The sequence below is a fragment of the Dermacentor andersoni genome, chromosome 2, assembly GCF_023375885.2.
Source record: "Dermacentor andersoni chromosome 2, qqDerAnde1_hic_scaffold, whole genome shotgun sequence".
Classification (NCBI taxonomy): Eukaryota; Metazoa; Arthropoda; class Arachnida; order Ixodida; family Ixodidae; genus Dermacentor; species Dermacentor andersoni.
The window spans coordinates 202,526,743-202,547,775 of NC_092815.1; the positions used below are offsets into that span (position 1 = coordinate 202,526,743).

General features: G+C 46.1%; 1 protein-coding gene across 2 annotated transcripts in view; it reads right to left on the bottom strand.

The window, feature by feature from the left end:
• LOC126540229 (uncharacterized) overlaps nt 1–14,427 on the bottom strand; it is a 78,931-nt gene extending 64,504 nt beyond the window's left edge. The window contains exon 1 of one of the 2 annotated variants that reach the window (XM_055075897.2): nt 14,264–14,427. In XM_055075897.2, coding sequence (XP_054931872.1) covers nt 14,264–14,342 — 79 coding nt within the window. In that variant the 5' untranslated portion in view covers nt 14,343–14,427. The remainder of the gene's footprint in view (nt 1–14,263) is intronic. The other variant, XM_050187027.3, reaches the window with a different exon arrangement.
• Nucleotides 14,428–21,033: the final 6,606 nt, after the last annotated feature.

Here is a 21,033-nt window from a genome sequence, read left to right on the forward strand (position 1 = left end):
CTTGAACGTTCGGCTCTAATCGGGATGCCCAGAAGATATTCGTCATCCAATGGGTGTATGAGCACCAATGTACTTGTTTTCTATCTTCCGACAGCGTATGCGACCGATCAGTGTGATTTAGCGCACGTTCTAGGCCGCGCGTTATCAATAACTCGTAAAACGCAAGTGGCCGAGTCGGACTGGCTGGCTGAGAAGCGGCCGTGCATCACCGACAGCGTTGCAGCAGGTAGCCGCACGCCCGATGCAAGCGCTGGCGCTGCCATCTATTGTTCACTTCGCTGCTTGCTCGCACCATGTGACAAAACTTGATTGCGCTTTCTTGCGTACATTTCTTTTTGTAAATTCAAAAGCAAGCATTGTCATAACCTGTTATGTCGTGAAAAGTTATCAATCTTAATTACGATGCGAACGCACCAGTGAAAAGTGCAAAAGGTCGCAGAAGAATTGTAATCTATAACCAATATTATTCCAAAGAAAAGCATTACTCTTATGAAAAGAACTGCAGCAGATCCCACGCCAAGCCGCTGCGCCCACGGTAACGAACTTTGGGGATGTTCGCGAAGAAAGCCTTCGCTTTTGACATGACGGCCCAAAACACAAATGCCAACACCACCTCAGAGCGATGAAAATGCTTTGTGGATGCGTTATGAACAAAATATTTTAACGGCCCCAAACGACGGGGAATATGCGGCGACACATATGCCTCTAGGTCGCCAGTGCATGTGATCGCTCTTGAGCATAAGTAGCGCAGCTCGTCGAACCACAAGTAATGGCGGAAAATTTATGCAATGGCGGCCCAGCGCAACGTCACGTAAAGTCTATTTGAAGTTTACAAAACTGCTCTGCATGTGATGCTGCTCATTTGATACCTCTTGAGGCAACCAAAAAGCTGACATGGCGGCTATCTTGGAGCGCTACCTAATATTTACGAAATTGTGGATGCGTTGCCGCGGGCTTGTGCACGCCACAGCGCACTTTCTTTTTTAAGCATTATCATTGCTATATCGCCGATAAGGAACAGAAAAAAGTATTAGTCGACAAAATTTGCTGCTCCACATCCCATTTCTTCGTCTTCATGAAAACGCCAGATTGAGTTTTGCAGCACTTTCATTTCCGGCCACAAATATACGCGTGGTCTCGACAGCCAATAAAGAAAGCCGACATGGCGGATAATGGCGGCATTTAAGCCGACATGCGTGCCGAAAATAGAGCCACTGATTGCACGATTGAACATCATGTGCTGTAGTGGAGGCTATGTCCTCGCGGCAAGTCATTGCGCGGCTCTGGGACAGCTTTCGTTCCCGGCCGCCTGCAACAGCGCGGACAAGCGCGATAGTACTCCCGCTTTAATTACACCCTCAAAGCAATGGCATAGCCAACATTAGGAAGTGACTAAATGTCCTTTTTGAATACTAATTAGGCAAAAAAATACTTGAATCATAAATAGTTCGCATAGCCTCAAAGCAAAGCTAGCAGCACTGTCATTCGGATGACATGGGACCGCACTGGGGGCAGTTGCAGTTTCGGTTCTAATGCCGTGCATAGGCCCAATATCTGCTCTCTAGGAAGCCGGTACAACTTAAGTTGGTGTAGTGATGTCGGCGAGCGCCAACCGACGACAAAACGCGCGCTCCCTTCGCATAAGATCCCTGCCGAGGGAAGGAAAAACGATGAAAGTTGCCACGAAAAACAAATGCAGGAGTAATTGGCTACAGACGTACTCCGCTAAGTAGCAATTTAAAGGGCGCGTTTCGCTACCTATTACACTGACATCGTATCGCGGTTCATCGTTTCTCCTCGGCAACTAAACATGTGATATTACAGCGCCACCATAGCGCTTCGCACGAATTCAAGGGTTTGTAATGGAGACTAAGCAGGCCGCATTCAGACAGATAAAATGCGCAGAGGTGCGTACACTACTGTTTTTGAGCACGTTAGTAAATCGTAGGCTGGTAACGTTGTGGCTTACAGCTTATAACCATTGGAAAAGCGCCGTGGGCTTTCGAGGGCGGCACCCAGCTAAAGTTAGCGTTTATTTGTATAGACGTCGCATTTCTCACATCCCCAGGTAGCACACACAGTTTTCAAAACGTCGTACTATTGGATTTAACATCTCAAACAGATTTTTGACCAAACTCGACGCATTAAAAACGTCTCAAGCAGCATAGCTTAAAAATGAGGAGTGAATACGTTTCGAAAACATTTTCATGAGTCTGGCTGCATCGGTTCAGTTAGCGTGCTGGGTTTTCAACGGCGCGGTTCTTGGCTCGAGAATTATTCATTTATCCAGTGGCACTGGTGTAAATTGTTGCTGTATTAGCCCTGCATTAGCATGAGTTCGGCTAAGAAAAAGAAGCCTTTTGCGGTGTTGACTTCATGTCAGAAGAGACGAACGATTGCAAACGAAGTTCACATCGCAACAGGCCACGAAGAAATGGTGCGTGAGTGCAGTAACATTGAAGCTGCTCTTTGTGACGCGTACAACGGCTCCACATCGACTTCGGAGTAGCGCTGCCAGTCAGTAGACCATGCGGGTGTTAGTGCTGATTCTGACAGCGCATCCTCTACTTCAATAGTTTTGGATTTTTTCATAAACTTTTTCATCATTCAATTCTTCCTCACAATTTCTCTCAGTGCTCCGCAGTAATTTTTTTTGTCATGACCACTAGTGCAACTGTGAAACGACCGATATGTCACTCTCATCGTTTTGTAAATTCATTCATACTGTTCGCTATCATAGAATGGAGCCACTTGCCATCGTACCTACGCGCTGAAGGATACGCAGCAAAATGCAGAGCTGCTACACACTGAGCGCAGTGCCTGACCTAATTGATTTGGTTACTTATTACGCGTTTTGTTTTAACAGTTTCTTACACAAGGAGATGTATTTTACCGATGGCATGTTAACATTTCCCCTGTTTCATTTTGTAAGCATTCTGATGCGGTGTATGTCTAAGGTTTTCTCTATATTAGGCATGAATAAAGCGATCGAGATAAAGAGCTAACATCCCTTTCGATGGCACCTAATGAATGCATCGGTACATCGATTACTGTAGGAATGGTGCTCTGCGGAAAGTGTTGCAGTGAATTCTACTGCGAGCACAATGTATACAAAGACAATGTGCAGAAACCACCGTCGATGAATGTCAGTACAAGCAATAGCCGGAACGAGCGAGCGAACGAAGGAACGAGAGAGAGCGCGCGAAGTGTAGTAGTTGGCGAGAGAGCAAAAGAACGAACGAACGCCTTCCTTGCGCATTAAAAGTACTTGTGACCAACCACTGACCTCTTAGCAACCATAAAAACAGCCGGAGGCAGTAAGCTATTCGCTTTGATATTCATGGGACTCAATGGTATGGGCTCGGCACGCTTGGGCGCATAGCTTGGTGTGATCACGCGTGGTCAGACGCGCCGATCGTGTGACGATGGGGCACTGACGGCGTCCGAAATGAAAACACGTCATATGTCATCGCCATAATGTTATTATACAGATTTTACGAACTTTAGAGCGACTATTTTTAAGGCCCCTTTGCAGCCACGTCACACCAACTTCATAGAACTCATAACTACACTGCGAACTCATTACTACGGGCATGGCGTTCTTGGGCCATACTTGGCCGTTGCGCCATTAAACATCAAACATTCATTCATTCCGAAATGAAAGGCCTGCGAAATGCACAACGGGAACCGCCAGCTCACTGCTCTGGTTTGAGACGGAGTGGCATATCGAGCAAGCGAGCCCGCGCGTGAAAGAACAACGGAAGCGAGGGCGGCGTCTGGCTCTGCGCGACATGATTCACGGTCGATACAAAAAAACGCCTAACACGCACTACACGCCGACGCGCACACCAAGCGCTCAAACCGCGGCGCCTCAACAGCCCCTCAAGAGAATCCAACCTTACGCAAAGTGGCGATAGGATACTGTCGTCACATCGGTCACATGACCAAGCGTGTGGCGAAGGCTGTCGCGGCTGCCGCTGTGGCTGTCGTGTGAAAGCGGGCCATGCATAGTTCCGCAATTGTGTTCCTTCGGGCAATCGTGTGTTTCTCTCTGTTTTCGGTTGTGCTGTTCGTTTGCAAGCAAGCATTGTGCATCGTTGTCTTACTTCCCACTGTGTGTGCAGCGATTTGTTTGTATGATTTTAATTTGGAGAACAGCCGAGCTGGTGGCCAAGGCTGCCGTGCGTAACTGGGCTGTGCATAGTTCTGAAATTGTACTCGTTTGGGCCGTCGTGTGTACCTCACTGTTGTCGGTCGTGCTGTCCTTTGTCAAGTAAGCATTGTGCTTGGTTGTCTTACTTGGAACTGCATGTGCAGCGATTTATTTGCATGATTTTGATTTGAAGAGCAGCTGAGTTTTTCATTCGAGAGCGCCGAGTGGAGGCCACTAATTTGCTCTTCAAGCTCATTCTCATGTCGCTATGGCTATGTGAGGTGCCTTTTCAGTGACGTTGTAATTAAGGCGTTAAGAGCAGTATTAAGATGAAAGTTAGGGGCAGAATGCTGCTTTTGGATGCCTGGCATCGGGATCAGCCGTCATGCATGAAACTAGCAAGTTTTGCAGAATTCCAAGAAAAGCGGGAATGCCGTGCCTGCACACATTGCCAATATCCTCTAGACAGCATCACTGTTTTATTTCAGTCTACCGTTTAGCAAAAATGTTGTAGACAAGAGATCTGACAAACGGGCTCTTTTGTTAATGTTAATCACGGGTACGGTAGCGCAAGACATGAGGTGAAGTGCCCGTTGTATTGCCGTGCCCTGGCCTACAGCGCACTCGTAGAATATTGCGTGAACCACTCCGTGCTGTTATCGCTTGCGATTCAGCTTCGATGGTGTTTGGGCCCCTTTTATCGCACGTGACTGGTATTTCATGGTCTTAAGAGGAACTTTGTGTCCAATCTATCTGTCCAATTTTCTTCGGGGTCTCGAAATACTAGCGATATTTCGCTGCTTCTAGCTGGTTCCTCGTTATAGTTTCTGTAGTTCGTGATCTGATACCGCATATACAATGCGATACTGCAGCGGATACTGCACTCGTGAGTCGTGAATCTCTTTGGCATAAAATATCCTGTTACTCCAGGTCGTCACTATTTTTTGCTCTTTGTGACTGGGACTGGTCTCCACGCTGAGTGGCCTCGTACTCGGCAGACGCCGAGTTCGTACGTGTGCTATGTGTACGCACGCAGTTCCGGAAGCGCTCGCGCGGTTTTTTCGATTTGTGCGCTGTTCGTGCACTTCGCGCAAGAGGATATCCGCTGTTCTTGGTCCTTGTGCAGCAAATTTTCCAAGCGTACGTCAAACGGATGAACCTCTTAGGTATTTAGGGATGTCAATTCATTAAGTTGATGGGTAAAAGTACATAGCACTTGCTGCTTAGAGTTCATGTAATATTGCCATGTAATGCCGCAGAGAGCTACCCACATGCCAGTTACGAGCACTCGTCAGTGCGCTGGTTTCTGGCTTGCAGATCATGCTCTGCCTTCTCTCGCCGATCGGTGCTGGCATACGTGGCAAGCAACTGTCTCCGAAAAAGCTTCCTTGCCTTGTCCCAGATGTTGAAATCTGCGACTAGGCTGCTGAGCACAAGGTCGCGGGATCGAATCCCGGCCACGGCGGCCGCATTTCGATGGGGGCGAAATGCGAAAACACCCGTGTACTTAAATTTAGGTGCACGTTAAAGAACCCCAGGTGGTCGAAATTTCCGGAGTCCTCCACTACGGCGTGCCTCATAATCAGAAAGTGGTTTTGGCACGTAAAACCCCATAATGTAAAAAAGAAATCTGCGACTCGCTCGAAGTGTTCTCACCAGTCTTCGACATCTTCGAACGTATCGCCGTGGAAGGACTCGGGCGTTCCTGGTGGGTACACGAGGAGCTGAGACGATGCTACCGGGCTGGTCATGGTTGCACCATCGCTGGTAACTGGTGCCTGCACTGCTGTAGCAACATGCAGTCCGAACTCGGGCGGGTCTCCTCGGAGGCAGCGGCTTGTTCGCTGGTGTACTGGAGTCAGTTCTCTGGATTCCAATCGCTGAGGGTCGGTGCTCCGGTCTCTTACGAACTGGGGACTTAAAATCATACCCCGCACCTTAACCTGAAATGTAGCACTCTTGAATGAATCACGCTAAACAAACTGGCTTATTGTGGGCGAACTTGTGCGCGGAAACTGAAGCCTAAAGCACTTTCGCGCAATTTGCAAGCAGAGTTAACAGCAGCCTATCAACAGTGAACCGCGTCTCCACACCGAAGACACTTTCACGCGCCCCGAAGACCAGGAGCCACGCCGTGACTTCTCCTTGGACGGGGAGACTCGGGCGCTACCGTGTGCACGTGCACGAGAGACACGCGCTGCCTCGCCATCTGCGAGCCGTTGCTGGCGCTCTTCTAATGGCGATGCGATGAGTATTGCGTAGGGGCTAGCGATGAGGCGCTTGGAAGGGTACCTCACGCGAGTGCTTGTAATTGGTTTGTGGAGAGATGTCTGCGACAATATGGGTTATTTGCACAGCAATTTTAGCCTTGTATTGTGGAATGGATTTGTGCATGAATAATTGCACATATTGGTGCAATTGCACATATTGCACATATTGGTATACCTAGAGGTCTTAATTGAAAATGTGATTATAAGGCGACAGCGTGCCAATAAAGACAGCAATGTGGGACTAACGCTTGGTAACTTAGCATGGCGTCTTGAATGGTAGTAAGCAGATGACAGGTAACATAAAACGTGATAATATCTTAAGTACATAGTGGCTTTAATTCTTGCTTCATTGCAATGTGCCAACTGATCGTTCTCATTTCTACCCCTGGCATCAACACACTGGTCCCTGGTCAAAGGGCGGGAGAATACGAAGATATACATTGGGGCATGTTCCCTCATCTGCTTTTAAGGACGTACTCAAAATTGTGAAAAAAATGCAAACAGTCAGATTGCTAGCACAGGAAGGGCGAGTGAACGCAATTTACATTGTCATTACATAGTTGAAAGGCTTAGTATACCTAATGTGGAATCTGCATATTATGTTCCCATTTCATTGAACAGCCGGTTCAAAACAATTTACGCAATACATTTTTTTGTTAGCATTGGTGTTATATAAGGCGTCGCTGCCTACCGCAGTGCCATGAGAAGGCGCGCGCTTGGAGCCGCGCAAGGAGGAGGAAAAAGAGGATGGAATAAACGCAGAGGATGAGTAATGTTTCCATTCCTGTCGTACTGAGTAGTATGCACGATATAACAATTGGCTATGTTCATTTTTATGATCTGGATACAGTGTTGTAGTCGCATATTTTGCGCTCATGCCACTTTCATAAGTCATAAAATTTAGCATATCTTTCACATTGTAGCTTAAGTGTGCTGCTATATGTTTCATTAGAAGCTGCAAAAATTTGGGTGTGAGGCCTGCCCACTTATCTGGCAAGCACACCGAGTAGGAACACTTAAAGTTCAGTGCTACTAAGCGAAGAGTGACCTATACATGTGTCAGAGATGGTATGCGGGCAAGTCGTCCTGGTGGAGCCACTGCATCTGCATTCAAAACATTTCAACTACCAGCGTAGTGCAAAATGTCGTGTCCACTTCGACGAAATGGAGAACGAGTGCAAATATCTGGGCATACCTGTCCAGGGCAGCAAGTGTGTCTACAATGAAAACATTTCAAGTACCAGCATGTACGGCACTGCCATTGCCAGGGGAGCTGTAGAGTACAAAGTGGTGTGCTCCCAAGCTGTTCATCAATGGAACTCTGCCTGGACTCTGTGCCAAGCATTTTTGGATGTGAAAGTGAGGGTGAACTGGTAAGCATTGGCTCGGGGCTATATGTGTGAAAGGTTTTTTCTCATTCAGAGCGCTTTTTACAGCGAATCTGTGAGCCCCAGTTGGTCGGCATTTTTTGTGTCCGTGTCTGCTACCGAAAATGTGCGCCGATCGCGGCGGCAGTGCAGGGCCAGAAGCGATGGCTCGTACCCCCGTAAAGCAGAGGCTCTAGCAAAGTGAAGCGCACAGTGCATACATTCTTTGGAAGCACGGATGCAATATATAAAACAGCGTGCCTTTCAATAAAGAACAGGCGAAAAACAAGCATCTGAGCGACATAATTGATAAGGTGCGCCTAGTAACAGCAAGCTGCTGCCGCGATGGCAGCTTGCGACGTGGGAAGTGACGTCCCTGGCCTTGCGTATATCGAATAACCAGCCTAGCACCTGATTTCAGTGTTGTTGCAGCCCCGCTACGGGCGGTGGCGTGCTGTCAAAATTACAATCACTATGAAGCAGTAAAGTACTGCATACACCCACAGCAGTTGTAGTGGTGCTATTAAACAGCTTCGCTGTGCATCCACTTTCGCAGGGCCAGGGATGGCGATCCAATTTCTTTTATTTACTTTAGGAGACTGGAAATGTGCGCAAGGTGCACTAATGTATTCGTGGCTTTGCAAATGATTCATTGCGACGTTATGCCTGCTTTTGCGAGAGTGGCACATATGTGCCTTTCGTACAATGCTGTTTATGTGAACGGATTCGTATTTACTATGACCATTGCTCCCTTGGTTACTGAAGCGCAGATTCCTTTGCATACCAGTGAATTTCCAGGTCCAACAAATTCAATTATGCGTTTTTACGTGCCACGACCACTATCTGATCATGAGGCACGCCGTAGTGCGGGACTCCGGAAATTTGGACCACCTGGGGTTCTTTAACGTGCACCTAAATCTAAGTACATGGCTGTTTTCGCATTTAGCTCCTATCGAAATGCGGCCGCCGCGGCCAGGAAATTTCAAATTTTATATACAATTTTCTAATAGTGAGGCTTGCACATTTGTTTCTCGTGTACTAGAGTACTAAGATTGTTTTAGTTATGTATAGCGTTACTCAATCTCATCGCACTCTGCATTACAGTGGTGCTCACTTGTTGCATAGATTTCCTTGTTAGAGTATTCTTTAGGATCATTCACGAGATTGTTTTTTTTTAGTTTTGTGGTTCTTTTAATTCTCTCGCCATTACTATATTTGATGTACCGTACAGGCAATATTTGCAAGCTTAACATGTTCCCGCGTTGTTTGATTTTTATCATAGGATTGATTTTCGATGGTACGTGTCATTATTCTCTTTTGTGTTCTTTTCAAGCTTTTAGATTATTGGTAACATAGCTTGTAGGCCGATACAATGCGAGTAAATCTCGCATTTTAATTCTGCCTCTTGCAGTTTCTGTGATAACAATTTCTAAATAACTCTAGTGTGTTCATCTGATAGCAGGTGCTCTTTACTGTGCAATATAAGAAACTTTAGCCCACCTCGCGTTCTTGCTGCTGGTCACTGTATGAGTACTCACCAATTTCGTTTATGCATGTCCTAGTCATTGTTGATCAATTTCTAGTTCAATAAGGATTGTTTCTGGTAGTTTTATTCAACCTTGATGTGCTTTTAATTCAATTTACTTTGAATTTCTCATATATTTTGCTCAGAAACAATGGCCCGAAGCGGGCACAGTTCCTTGTGTGTCTTGGCGCTGAAAAACACAGAAAGACTGGTTCCATTGCAGGCCTTTATGGAGCGCGGAACCTGGCAACGACAAGTGGGAGTGTTCCTGCAAAGGTTTCTGTGCCTCCTCGACATCGATGACCCCTTCCTCATAAAGACGTCAGGTACTGTCTCCACCTTCCTCCGTGAGGAATGTCCAAAGGCTGTCCGAGCCTTTTCCCTGGAAATCAAGGACTTGTACTACTCCTTGCCTCAAGAAGATGTATGCATTGAAGTCGGCCATTGCATTGACAAATATGGTGTTCTTAGGTTTCAGAATGCATGTGGTATCAACGTCGACAAGTTTTTAGAGCTTTTAAGGTATTATATGCTCTCCACTTTCGTTTCAATGGAGGATGAGCTTTTCATACAGAAGAAAGGTGTGTGCATCGGTTCATGTATAGCCCCTGTTCTTAGTGACATTTTATTAGCCAGCTATGACCGCAATCTTGTAACTAAGCTCAGCCAGACAAGCACTGTAAAAGTGATACGTTACGTCGATGACTTCTTAATTTTTTACTATACTAACACTACTGACGCGCAGCTTGCTGCTGCAGTAATATTTGACTTGTGCCGCATAGTTTTAGATTATTTTGAATTGACCACGGAGCTTCCGTCAGACAACAAGCTTCGTTTCTTAGACTTGGACCTAACGTTCTCAAGCAATCATGTATGCTGGGGTTACGCTCCTCGGTCTCATAAGAGCCTTCTCCCATTTTCGTCCGCGCACTCAAAGATAGTCAAGCGCGGTATAGCAAGATCCTGCATGAAGGCGGCCCTCATCAGGTCTTGTGACCACCAAGGGGATGTAAGCTTCGAAAAGCAAGTAGCCAGGCTGAAGCTCTCAGGTTTCCCGGTACCGCTTTTGACCAGCATCGCTGAAAGCCTCGCAACGAACCTTAAAGGAAAGCAGTCGGCAGCTACTGTATCTGAGAATCGCTCACGACAAATGGTTGCGGTTATACCATATGTGCACCAGGTTGCGAACAATCTCAAAAAGGTTGTCAGCAGGGCAGGCGTCAGGTTGCTGTTCACTGCCAAGAATAAGTTAGGTAGCCTGTGCCACCAAGTCAATCGGGTAAGCAAGAACAACAAAAAAAGTTGTAAAAAGCAGCACAGACAGAGGTTAGTTGGTGACTGTTGTGACTGTGTGGTGTATAAGGTCCCCCTTTCATGCAAGCGTTTTTATATCGGCCAAACGGGACGGTGCATCAATGACCGCATGCGCGATCACTCTAACAAATTTCAAAAACGAGCAAAAGATAGTTGTCACTGCATTGCAATGAATGCGGCTGCAAGCCATTTTTCGAAGGTGTGACCTACCTGTCAAAATACTGCGATGACCGCGCACGCCTTATTTCCGAAGCTTTCCACATTCACGTTAGTGGCAAAGCATGTGTAAGCCTCCCTTCTATTTCTCTCCTTCCGAAGGAGATTGCCTTCCTATCGCATTAATTGCAATCCCCCTGCGCATGCCCAATTCTGTTGATTCTGTGGTTTCAGATAGCGGCGGAGCATATATATGCTGACTGAAAGAATAAAGACACTTTGGTTGTTAGTCAGCGCTGTTGTCTGTGTCCCTTCACTCGTCCTGTCGTTTAGCGCTGTTTTTATTGCTCGTAATCATCAACCAACCAGCGCAAATGAGTACGCTTGTGATATGCGCTCTTAGCACAAAAGCCCTGGCCTGGCCGATTGTCAAGACGCGCCTATTTCTTAGCGGGATGTCGTTGCCATTTTGGTTATAAGCATCGTTGCTGCATACTAAAGGCGGCATTGCGAATTCATTCCCGTGGACATTTGCCTTTTCAGAGGACTTAGTTGAGGATGGAGGATGCATCGACCTCTATAGGCAAGAGCGCTTGGCACTGTGCCAGGAGCTCACTAGCACTAGACAGCAACGCTTCGACTCATTTGGAAGCCGCGAAAACGAGCTTCAGATTATTGTAAACCTTTCAAGACTACTTCTAGACCAGCTTTTTGATAACGTCTTAAAAGCGTTTAGAAATCATCTATGAAAAGCCCTGGCAAAGGAAATATTTGTGCCTTTCCCAATCCTATTATTAGACCAGCTTTTCGTATACGTCTTGAAGAGCTCTGATAGATCGTCTGAAAAAAGTAGTTAAACAGGACATTAGTAGGCATATACGACGTTTTACCAACGAAGTTGTCTTATTCGTGTGTTCTTTAAATCGTTTCTTTCGTCTCGGATAAACCATATAAAAACGTTATGTATCCCTTTTGTGCTACCTGGCTAACCCTTTTCTTCCATTCTGACTTCAAAAAGAGAAAATTCGGAACTTGTTTATTAAGGTGACTGTAGTAATAATGCTCAGTGCACAATTTATATTGCTCATGGGCGAGGCACAGAAGATACGGAGATAAAGATATAGTATACACAAACAAAGGGCATGGAAAGTTGTCGGCGCCAGGCCATATGTCCTGACCAGGACAAAATGTTCAACTGCCGATAATTATCTCTGAAAATCCGGTAAGGGGTTCCTATTTACGTTCGTTCTACATTACTGAGTGCATGAGAATATCTCGCTTTCAATATGCAGTAAAAAATCGGACTTTGAGGTATGCAGAAATTTGGCAACGGAGCTGATTAGCGTAGTAATATATAATGGTTAAACGTCGATTAATATGAGGCGAAGTGAAGCCATGTCGCTTCGTGGGATGGCTTTCATCACAGCAGTCATCGACGCTGTAAACGATGTTGTCTGTAAGCGCAGTATCATGATCGTCGTGTCACTGCTTTTGTAGTTATTCTCGTATTCTTACCACTGTGCTTGTAACTGAGTCTCCTGACTGTGAGTTATGCAATGTTAATGAGACAGTAGGTCATGTGCTTTTTGACTGCCCTAAGTACGTGGAAGAGCGTCAAAAGTTGAACAATGACCTTACGCGTCTTGGCAGCCAACCGTTGTCGGAGGACGTTATTTTAGTCCCTTGGACAGACGCTCAATCGAGTTTCAAGGCCATCCAGGTGTTACTGAACTTTTTAAAAAGTACGGATCTGGGTCTGTACGCATCGAGCATGCCAAATCACTTGCCATATGTTTTACATCCTCCTTCTCTCGTCATCATCACCCACCATGCACCTCTTTCTTCCCTTTTTCTTTCCCTCTTCCCCTTCCCCCAACGCAGAGCAGCTCGCAAGAGGAGTATACCTCAGGCCGACCTCTTTGCATTTCGCATCATTACTTCTCTCTCTCTCTCTCTCTCTGTAACTATCTCGCGCAGTAATTGATTTAAATATACCAAAAGTACCTAAGCGTGTGTTTCCATGCAGTTTCTAAATTCTAGATGTTGCGCTGCCAGTGGGCATGCTTCCACGATTGTATAGTATTTGAATAAGTTCGAATGTGCTCAGCTAGAAGGCGTCTTCATACCCAGGCTGTGTTGCCGCTTGGTGTAAAGGCTTTCAGAAAGCACTAGACTAAAATTGGAACTTTGATTCATATCTTGGTGCGCTACTGACGGCCTTGTTTGTGCTTAGTTTATGTTTCCCCTGTATCCACTGAATGCTCCCCATCGTTTTGATGCTTTCCAGACACGTCATTAAGCTCTCAGGGGCTGCGTGAAATGGCAGCAGGGTGAAGGGCACATGGTCAAAAATGGGTGGAGTCCCCCTCCCAAAGAAAAGAAAAAAGAAAAGCTTAATGTTTTGCGTGCAGTGCACTATTCTGTCTTATGACACGCAGAGATGTGAAGCAACGGAGAATAAGCTCGTGCACATTGCCTTTACTCCTTTCTTCTTTAACCTAGAAGAGATACGTAAAATATTCATACCACATACAAAAATGAATAAATGCGGAAGTTGATATAAGTCAATTGTTTATTTCTTTATTTATTTTTAAACATTAGGTTCGCGTCAGCGTTTACGAAAGTTGACACTTAAGTTACTGGAGTCAGTTGGACCATAACAGACGAGGAAAACCACCCGTGACGTACGCTTGTAATACCGCGAATGCACATGAGGACCTACCATACAATATTACAGCATCATCTGTTGTATCTCAATGTTACAGCTTTAAAGCAAATAATTACGTTTTTTACCGCAAGAACATAGGTGGACAGTTAGTTTCTCCACGTATGTAGGACCCCGGAAATTTCGACCACCTGGGCGTCTTTAACGTGCACCTAAGTTTAAGTACACGGGTGTTTTCGCATTTCGTCACCATCGCAATGCCGCCGCCGTGGCCGGGATTCAATCCCGCGACCTCGTGCTTAGCAGCCTAACACCATAGTCACTAAGCAACCACGGCGGCTGATTTACAGCCTCTACCAGTACACGTATGTTTCGTTTCGCTGGCTACTATTAGAGGCTGCTCGTAAATCGAACGTTTTCTGAGATCCCGTAGTATGTAAACTTTTGTGGTTAACTGTGCATACAAACATATATGATAGATAGCCTCAGAAAGTGCGCATAGTATCTTACTAATGCTAACGCATTCAAACGACGGCGTCCCTGAGCTGTCTGCTGGTCTGAGGAGGAGGATAAAAAAGGAGAGAGCCTGAGACGCTAAATAAAATCCTGGAATTGTTTGCGTGCTAAAAACGGGATCTGATTATGAAGGAAGCAGTAGTGGGGCACTGCAGGTATAATTTTGATCACCTGCGCCTAAACATAAGTACGCAAGGGTCTCAATGCGTTCGCATTCTTAGGCCATTTCGCGCACTTTCCTGGGGCCAAGTATCAATGTAGGTTTTTCTGGGCATGATCGCATTGTTTCGCACTCACCAAAGGACAGCTCCGGCACCATGATGTCCGTGGATCCAAACCGCCGCCTCTCGGGCATAGGAAAGTCTCGATGTTCCATTTTCAATGCGATGCGTTGAGAGAGGGGTTTAAAGAGAACTGGGTCACTTTCGTGGAGGCCGCGTTCAGACTGAATGCAATATCTGAACGGAGAGGGCCGTCGGAAGCCGCTATCGGTAAGCGCCGTCGGACGTGATAACGTCTAGTGTGCTAATCGCGAAGAACTCGTATTCTGCGTCTACGCATCGACGATAGCGGAAGAGCAACGACATATCCTTGTTTACAGTTGCCGCTTGCACAGCGTTCCGCCAATCTTTCACAATTGGTTCTCATTTGTTTCGTTCTTTTTTCCTAGCATATGAAAGCAAACCTGTTTCTTTTTACTTTTTATTTTCGTATGCATGTTTGAGCGCACAAAAAGAAAAGATATGCAGGTACGATATACACTAAGAAAAACCTATGCCAAGGGAACCTGAGCATTGTTTTTCTAGGTAATTCTTTTCAGGATTCTACTGAGGTTTGCAATTTAATAAATATAGTTAAATCCAGCGATGTTAGTTCCATAGCCGCTATGGCATTATGAGGCACACCGTAGTAATTTTCACCACTTGATATTCTTTCATGTGTACCCAATGAGCGGTACACGAGCGTTCTTGCATTCCCTCTCCTTGGGAATGCGGCCGCCACGGTCGCTGTCCAACCCGTGACCTCACACTCTGCAGCGCCACGCCATAGCCACTGGCCACACCGGCGGGTGTTTTTAGTGTGGCATGCGGCGCAGAAAAATGTGCGACAGGCGTGCACTCCTCAAGTCGCACACGACGAGGCTACACTTAAAGGCTTAGAGAAAAGCTTTATGTAGGTAGAAAGCGTACATACACGTACAGTCAGTCGCGTTCTGTACGAGCTTCAACCCCGTTCCCATGGTCAATTGAGCTCCAAGACTGCAGGGTGGCGCCGACACACAAAAAAATTTGCTTAACACATTACCAGTAATTGAAATCGTGTTTCGTTGTGAAATGTTTTGTATGTCAGCGCCACCAAGCAGTCATGGAGCCCCATTGGCCATCAGGAACCACGTTGCACCTCACACTGAGCGCGACTGTACACGCACATACACACGCACAGAGACCTACAAGAAGACCGGTTGCCATTGGTGGAAGTATATTTTTTAAATGGCGCATCATATCCACCTTAAGGTTTTGCACCCTTTGAACCTTCTCAGAGTACTTGTCTGCCAGAAATCACTAACACAACTTCACTAATATTAAGAGGAAGCTTTAGCTAGAGGGCTCATATCTAAATTGCATGGGTAAGGAGAAATTGTTTTTCTCGTCAACCACTGCCCTGACTTTTATGAGGCTTGTTGAGCATAAAAGAAAAAAGACGATCAAATCTAGCGCCTGCTCAAAGGACGTGTTCGATTTTCGTTTGAGTTTTATTTTCAAAAGCTGTTTAAAAAACCACTTTTCAGAAAACAAGACTATCCTGTTCACAACTATAACTCAGCAACAACAAATAATAACATCACACTTCTGTGAATTCCACATGATAGTACATCTATAGGAGACAAAATTGTATTATACATGGTACTTGAATGCACCACTAATATGGGAGTAGGACTTCTGCAAATGCTTTGTAAATATTTTAACGAATTCAGGTAATCCCATTAAAATCGGTCCAGTGGTTATTTCAGAAAAGCATTCTTGCGTTTTACTTGTATTTAAATAGCGGTATTGGAGTAGGGTCCAAGGTAAAGCTTCTTCTTCAGGACAATTCTTAACAGCACTTCACACTCATTACTTTTCTGTCAGAAGTTAAGCTATGCAACGCTTATAATTGCAAGCCGCTCGTGACCTGAAAGAGCCGGGATCCCAGTGACAAAGGCAACGCAAGAAAGGCAGATGACGATTATTGTTGGGCTACAGATAAGTCGCAAGGAGTGCAAATGTTTTCGAAAGTGTATATTTCGGGAACAACTAGAGGAAACCACAGAATTCTGACGGAGGCATCTCGATGATTAGAAATGCGCGTTGGCATCTAACATGCATAGCAGCAGAAAAGGAAGGGTCAAAGCCAAAGAAATCCTAAACGGTTCTGAAAAAGCGCTTCTGCGTCTCCATACATGGCAAGTTTTCCTCCTGAAAAAAGCCACATAGATAAACTAAGCAGAAAAACTAAACTGAGCATTGTAATATTGGACATCCTGATTACGCACTGTGCCTACGGGTGAGTCACCTCGATAACGAAACAGTTAGCTCAGCGAACGTCCACAACAATGACAGATAAACACACAAGTGCCCTTCCGTGGTCGCTCATGTGCATGGAGGCCGCATGCGGTGAGGAGGCCGAAGCAATGTTGCTTCGTTAAAGAGTATAAATGGCGTTCAGAGGTATAAGCAAAAAAAAATAATGTGTTACACATTATGTCGCACTTTTAAGAGGTCCCGGATTCACGATTTTGACCACGTTCAGCAGATTGCAAAGTGTTGTTTGGGAGGTCGCTCGGCACATGCCGTGCCTCTTGAAGGAGCGTAGTGTAACTGAGGGTAGTCCATATATATATATATATATATATATATATATATATATATATATATATATATATATTCGCAGACTTCCCACTTACACACACTATTTTACCTTTGACGATGCTGATACCTCTGTATTAATAATATTATGCGACCTGGGGTCACCAAAACACGAGTCTCTACAGGAGGAGGCACCTGCCATGTTACTCCTAATCTTGCCTCAACAAACAGATAAGCTATCTAGGCTGTACAGTATTTTCCCGTACGCAGCAACGTCCTAAAAGTGGCAGTTTCGGACGAATGCAAAGCACTGAAACCGACAGTGACGTTTAGCGTTGTCCTCGAGGTTTGACGCGGTTTCGAACACAATGCGGAGGCGACATGGCGTGACAAAACCCGCGATACAGCAGTTGCAGCGCAGCAGTAACTGCTGCGTGCGTGTGCCGTCGATAGCAGGACCGTCGATACCAGGATCGACACCACTGCTTGTCCTGGTATCGTCCAAAGACGCTAACGCCTCTTAAGTGTCCGTATCATCGCTGTCGCAATCAATTCCTTGTCTAGTCCTTGTTCATATGCATTCCTAGTTTGTTCCCTAAAATCCCCACCGGTTCATGATTGTGTTCTACTTAAAGCCTAAAATCGTCTTTCTCTATCTTTTCTGCGTTATTTACGAATTGGTCGATCAACGCACTGCCATTTCTTTTCAATAGCCATTATTGGACTCTAGACGCGTGTTCGGGCCATCGTTCTCTCTCAGTGTCGGTGCCGCGCGTGCTGCTCACGCGTAGGAGGTCTCCATAGTAGCGAGGGAAGAGCAGTGAGTTTGGCTACAAAAAACGACGAAGACAAGTGGACACCAAATTTCACACCCAATCGGCTGTACAGCAAAGCAAGGGCAGCGTTCCCTTCCACTGTTTTCATGAGTTTTGTGCACATAAACAACAGCGTTCCTGCTGGCTGGTTGTGAGCGGCACGGTGAGCTGTCGGAGCGGAACGGGCAGTTCAAGTTACGAGCGCCGAAGAGATGGAGCTTCAAAGCTCACAGTGAAAACGTTCACCAGGAACTGACAGGCGTTCACGCTGGAACTGATGAGCCCATGACACAAACACCACGTTCGGAGAAGACGCGTGAACTTAGCGCGTATGAGCGCGTAGCACGCCACCCTAAACACCAACTCACCTAAAATCCCACCAACCTTCCGGCATTCCAAGCCTAAAGAGAAGGGTGAATAGGTCTAATAAGACGGCATCGTTAAGTCATGTGACCGACTACGCGCAAAGCATCCCAAAGCGTGCATGCTACAGGCAGTGACGATTCGACTGGGTAAAGGCAGTCACTGCTCTGTTCGACGGCAGGAGTAGCAGTACTCAGCTTTCTCGACATGGTCAGAGAGTGCAGAACACGATTCATTAGGTTACGCCTTGCGGTAGGTGGTAATGCGCAGTTGTTTTTGTGCTCTGCTTGCCGCTTTGTGATCTTTCCTCCCGATGTGTTTGTACAATTTGGTTCGTTCATTGCAACTTCTCCGTTTATAGTCTTCAGTGGAAGCTTGATCTGAGGGTGGCAGCTTCATGCTGCTGTCTGGCATGTATTTTCGGAAGAGCGTGCGCTGAGGGCAGCCCTGGAAGAGGCTTTATATTCCGCGATATTATCACGTAGTACCGGTAGTACGCCTTGGATTGTGTATGGTTGTCGCACAATTCTCCGGTATGGGTCATTCCGCTGAAAACATTCTTCAGATATCCATAGTTTTAATATTTTGGGATTCGCTTAGATTCCAGAACTTCAATCCTGTGGATGTCCGAAGGATGTTTTAAATTTGACGTCCCGAAATTAATGACCTCGTCTTGTCCACTGGACGCCATAACCGGCACTTGGACGTTGGGATCTAATCGGGATGTCCAGAGGACATTCATGATCCAATTGGTTGCTACATTTTGGCGAATTTCTCATTTCTACCACCTATATTGTCATTACAAACAAAATAATGCAAGGTGTTTTAACAGTCTTTTTCAAGTGCCTGTGAACAGCTGCTTACGATATTTTTGGAAAAAAATTATGCTGGTTTCTTTTCGTTTTGATTGTAAATAGCGTTCATTTTCTTTAGAGCTTCATATTTTAGGCGAATCGTAAAAATGATAAGTTGAGATACAACAAGAATATTCAGCATAAATGCTGAATAGGTTAATGTCTCACACCCCACCAAATTTCAAAACGCTACATGGATTGGTTTAGCTAATAAATATTTGTAAATACAGCCACTTTTGAAAAGTGTAGCAATGTAGAATTTCTCGAACACTTCCGTTTTGCGCAGAAGCCTGAAACAATGGTAGCTGAACATGCATGTTTTACTCACAAAAATGTATTGTTTGTAGCCATATTGTATTTCACATTGTATATTGCATTGTTGTGAATTTGCGAGAATGCCTTGTCCAAGAAATAGGCGCCTCCAAGGTGAAGAATTTCCGTATTTTTTTCCTCCCAAAGTAGATTTGGCAAAGAAGCCATTTTCACTTTCCTGCTACTGAGTGATGTGCGCATAAAATAAAAAAAAAAATGAATGGAACCTAAAATTGACGCTGAATACCTGAGGATAAGGTTAGTCGGTGAATCTTGCGAAGCTGGTTTGCTGTCGATGGGCGCATGACGATCAAGTCTGCCTGCTTTTTGAATCGCGTAGCTGATAACACAGGGAGGTTAACGCTGGCGTAGGAAGTCGTTGCGGATTTGTTCACAGTTAGCTGCAAAGTCCTTTACTCTATAACCGCCAGTACATAAACTGTAACCATTATGTCACATAGGTGCGCCAGAGGCAGAAAAAAAACACCCTTACGAATTTTCACTCACTCAAGCAAGCGCGTGGAGACGCTTGGCGCGTTTTCTGAACGCCGCCGGTTTCTCGCAGGTCTCGCCACTGCCACCGTCGATGTGCGATGCGTTCGACACCACTGGTGGCAGTCTTCACCACGCCAGGGTTTTAGAACATTTTACAGCTTACCATTATTTACAGCTGTTACCATTATCTAGCAGAAGGCGCGATCACGCTGAGAAACTTTTATATCGCGCGAGGAGCTGCGCGATAGTCGCCGACCAAATGGGTGCATTCAGACCGGATCTGTCGTCACGCTCGATGAAATGCTCGTTGACATCCGCCAACTCTCACGAGACTGGCTGAAAGTCGCCACGTCCCTTCTCGTAGACTTTTTCCCAATTCATGGGTAGTGCAACAGTGTGTCATATGTTCCTATAGAAAAGCGGAACGAAATACACTGAACACAACAATGCGTACATTACATCACGCGAGCAAACACGGTAACGTGCTTCCATAAAAATCACGAACCGCACTCACGTGTCGTTTGCTTCCGTCCAGCTTTAGCATCGCAAACACCCGCAGTGTAGCCTGTGTAACTACAAGAATGGTATGCTGGGTAACTACGCCGTGTTGATCGTGCTCACAAATACAGCGCGTGTGTGACTGCTCCCGGCCTCCACTGTGCGGTACATTGGGCAAGCCATCGTTAGAGCTTGCCTGTTGCATCGCATCACACTTACATCATACACTGCGCCGGACAAACCCCGTTATTCCTTCGCAGAGCAATAATTATTGACAGTGACTGCGAGGATAACGTTAATTTGCTCAGCGCAACAATGCAGAAAAAAAAATAACCGACGATTATGATGCTCTCTAATACGAAATTTTACCGCAGCCCGATGCGTGTTTTTATTTCGCCATATACCGATGCAAACAATTTGAGACCCAGATCACTGCACCGATTGGCAGTGGGCCAGGGAGGAGCCGTATGGGAGCGCTGGAATGATGAGTGGCATCGGGGTCAGCTGCGGAAGAAGACGACGACGACGAACGCGCGCACGAGTTCGTTCGCGGGTTTACGCCGAGGGACGACGACGCCCAGGAACGGGCGTCTAACAGCTGAGCTCCGAAACGTCGCGACTTCCTTCCTCCCATTCCTCCCACCCAACTGTGGACCAACGCACCCTTGCTCTTCATCTAGCCTATCTTCGCACCTGCCCACGTGGATGACCAGGACGGTGCAAGAACAAGTAGAAAGACGCGTCACACGCTCACTGAAGAACAGCACACACCTACTAGCACATGTCCAACTACCCAAGTTGGCATCGAACAGGTTTATTGAAGACCAGCACGGGCCGAATGGTAGATACGCCGCCCCCCACTCAAAGTCGGCTTCAAATATTCT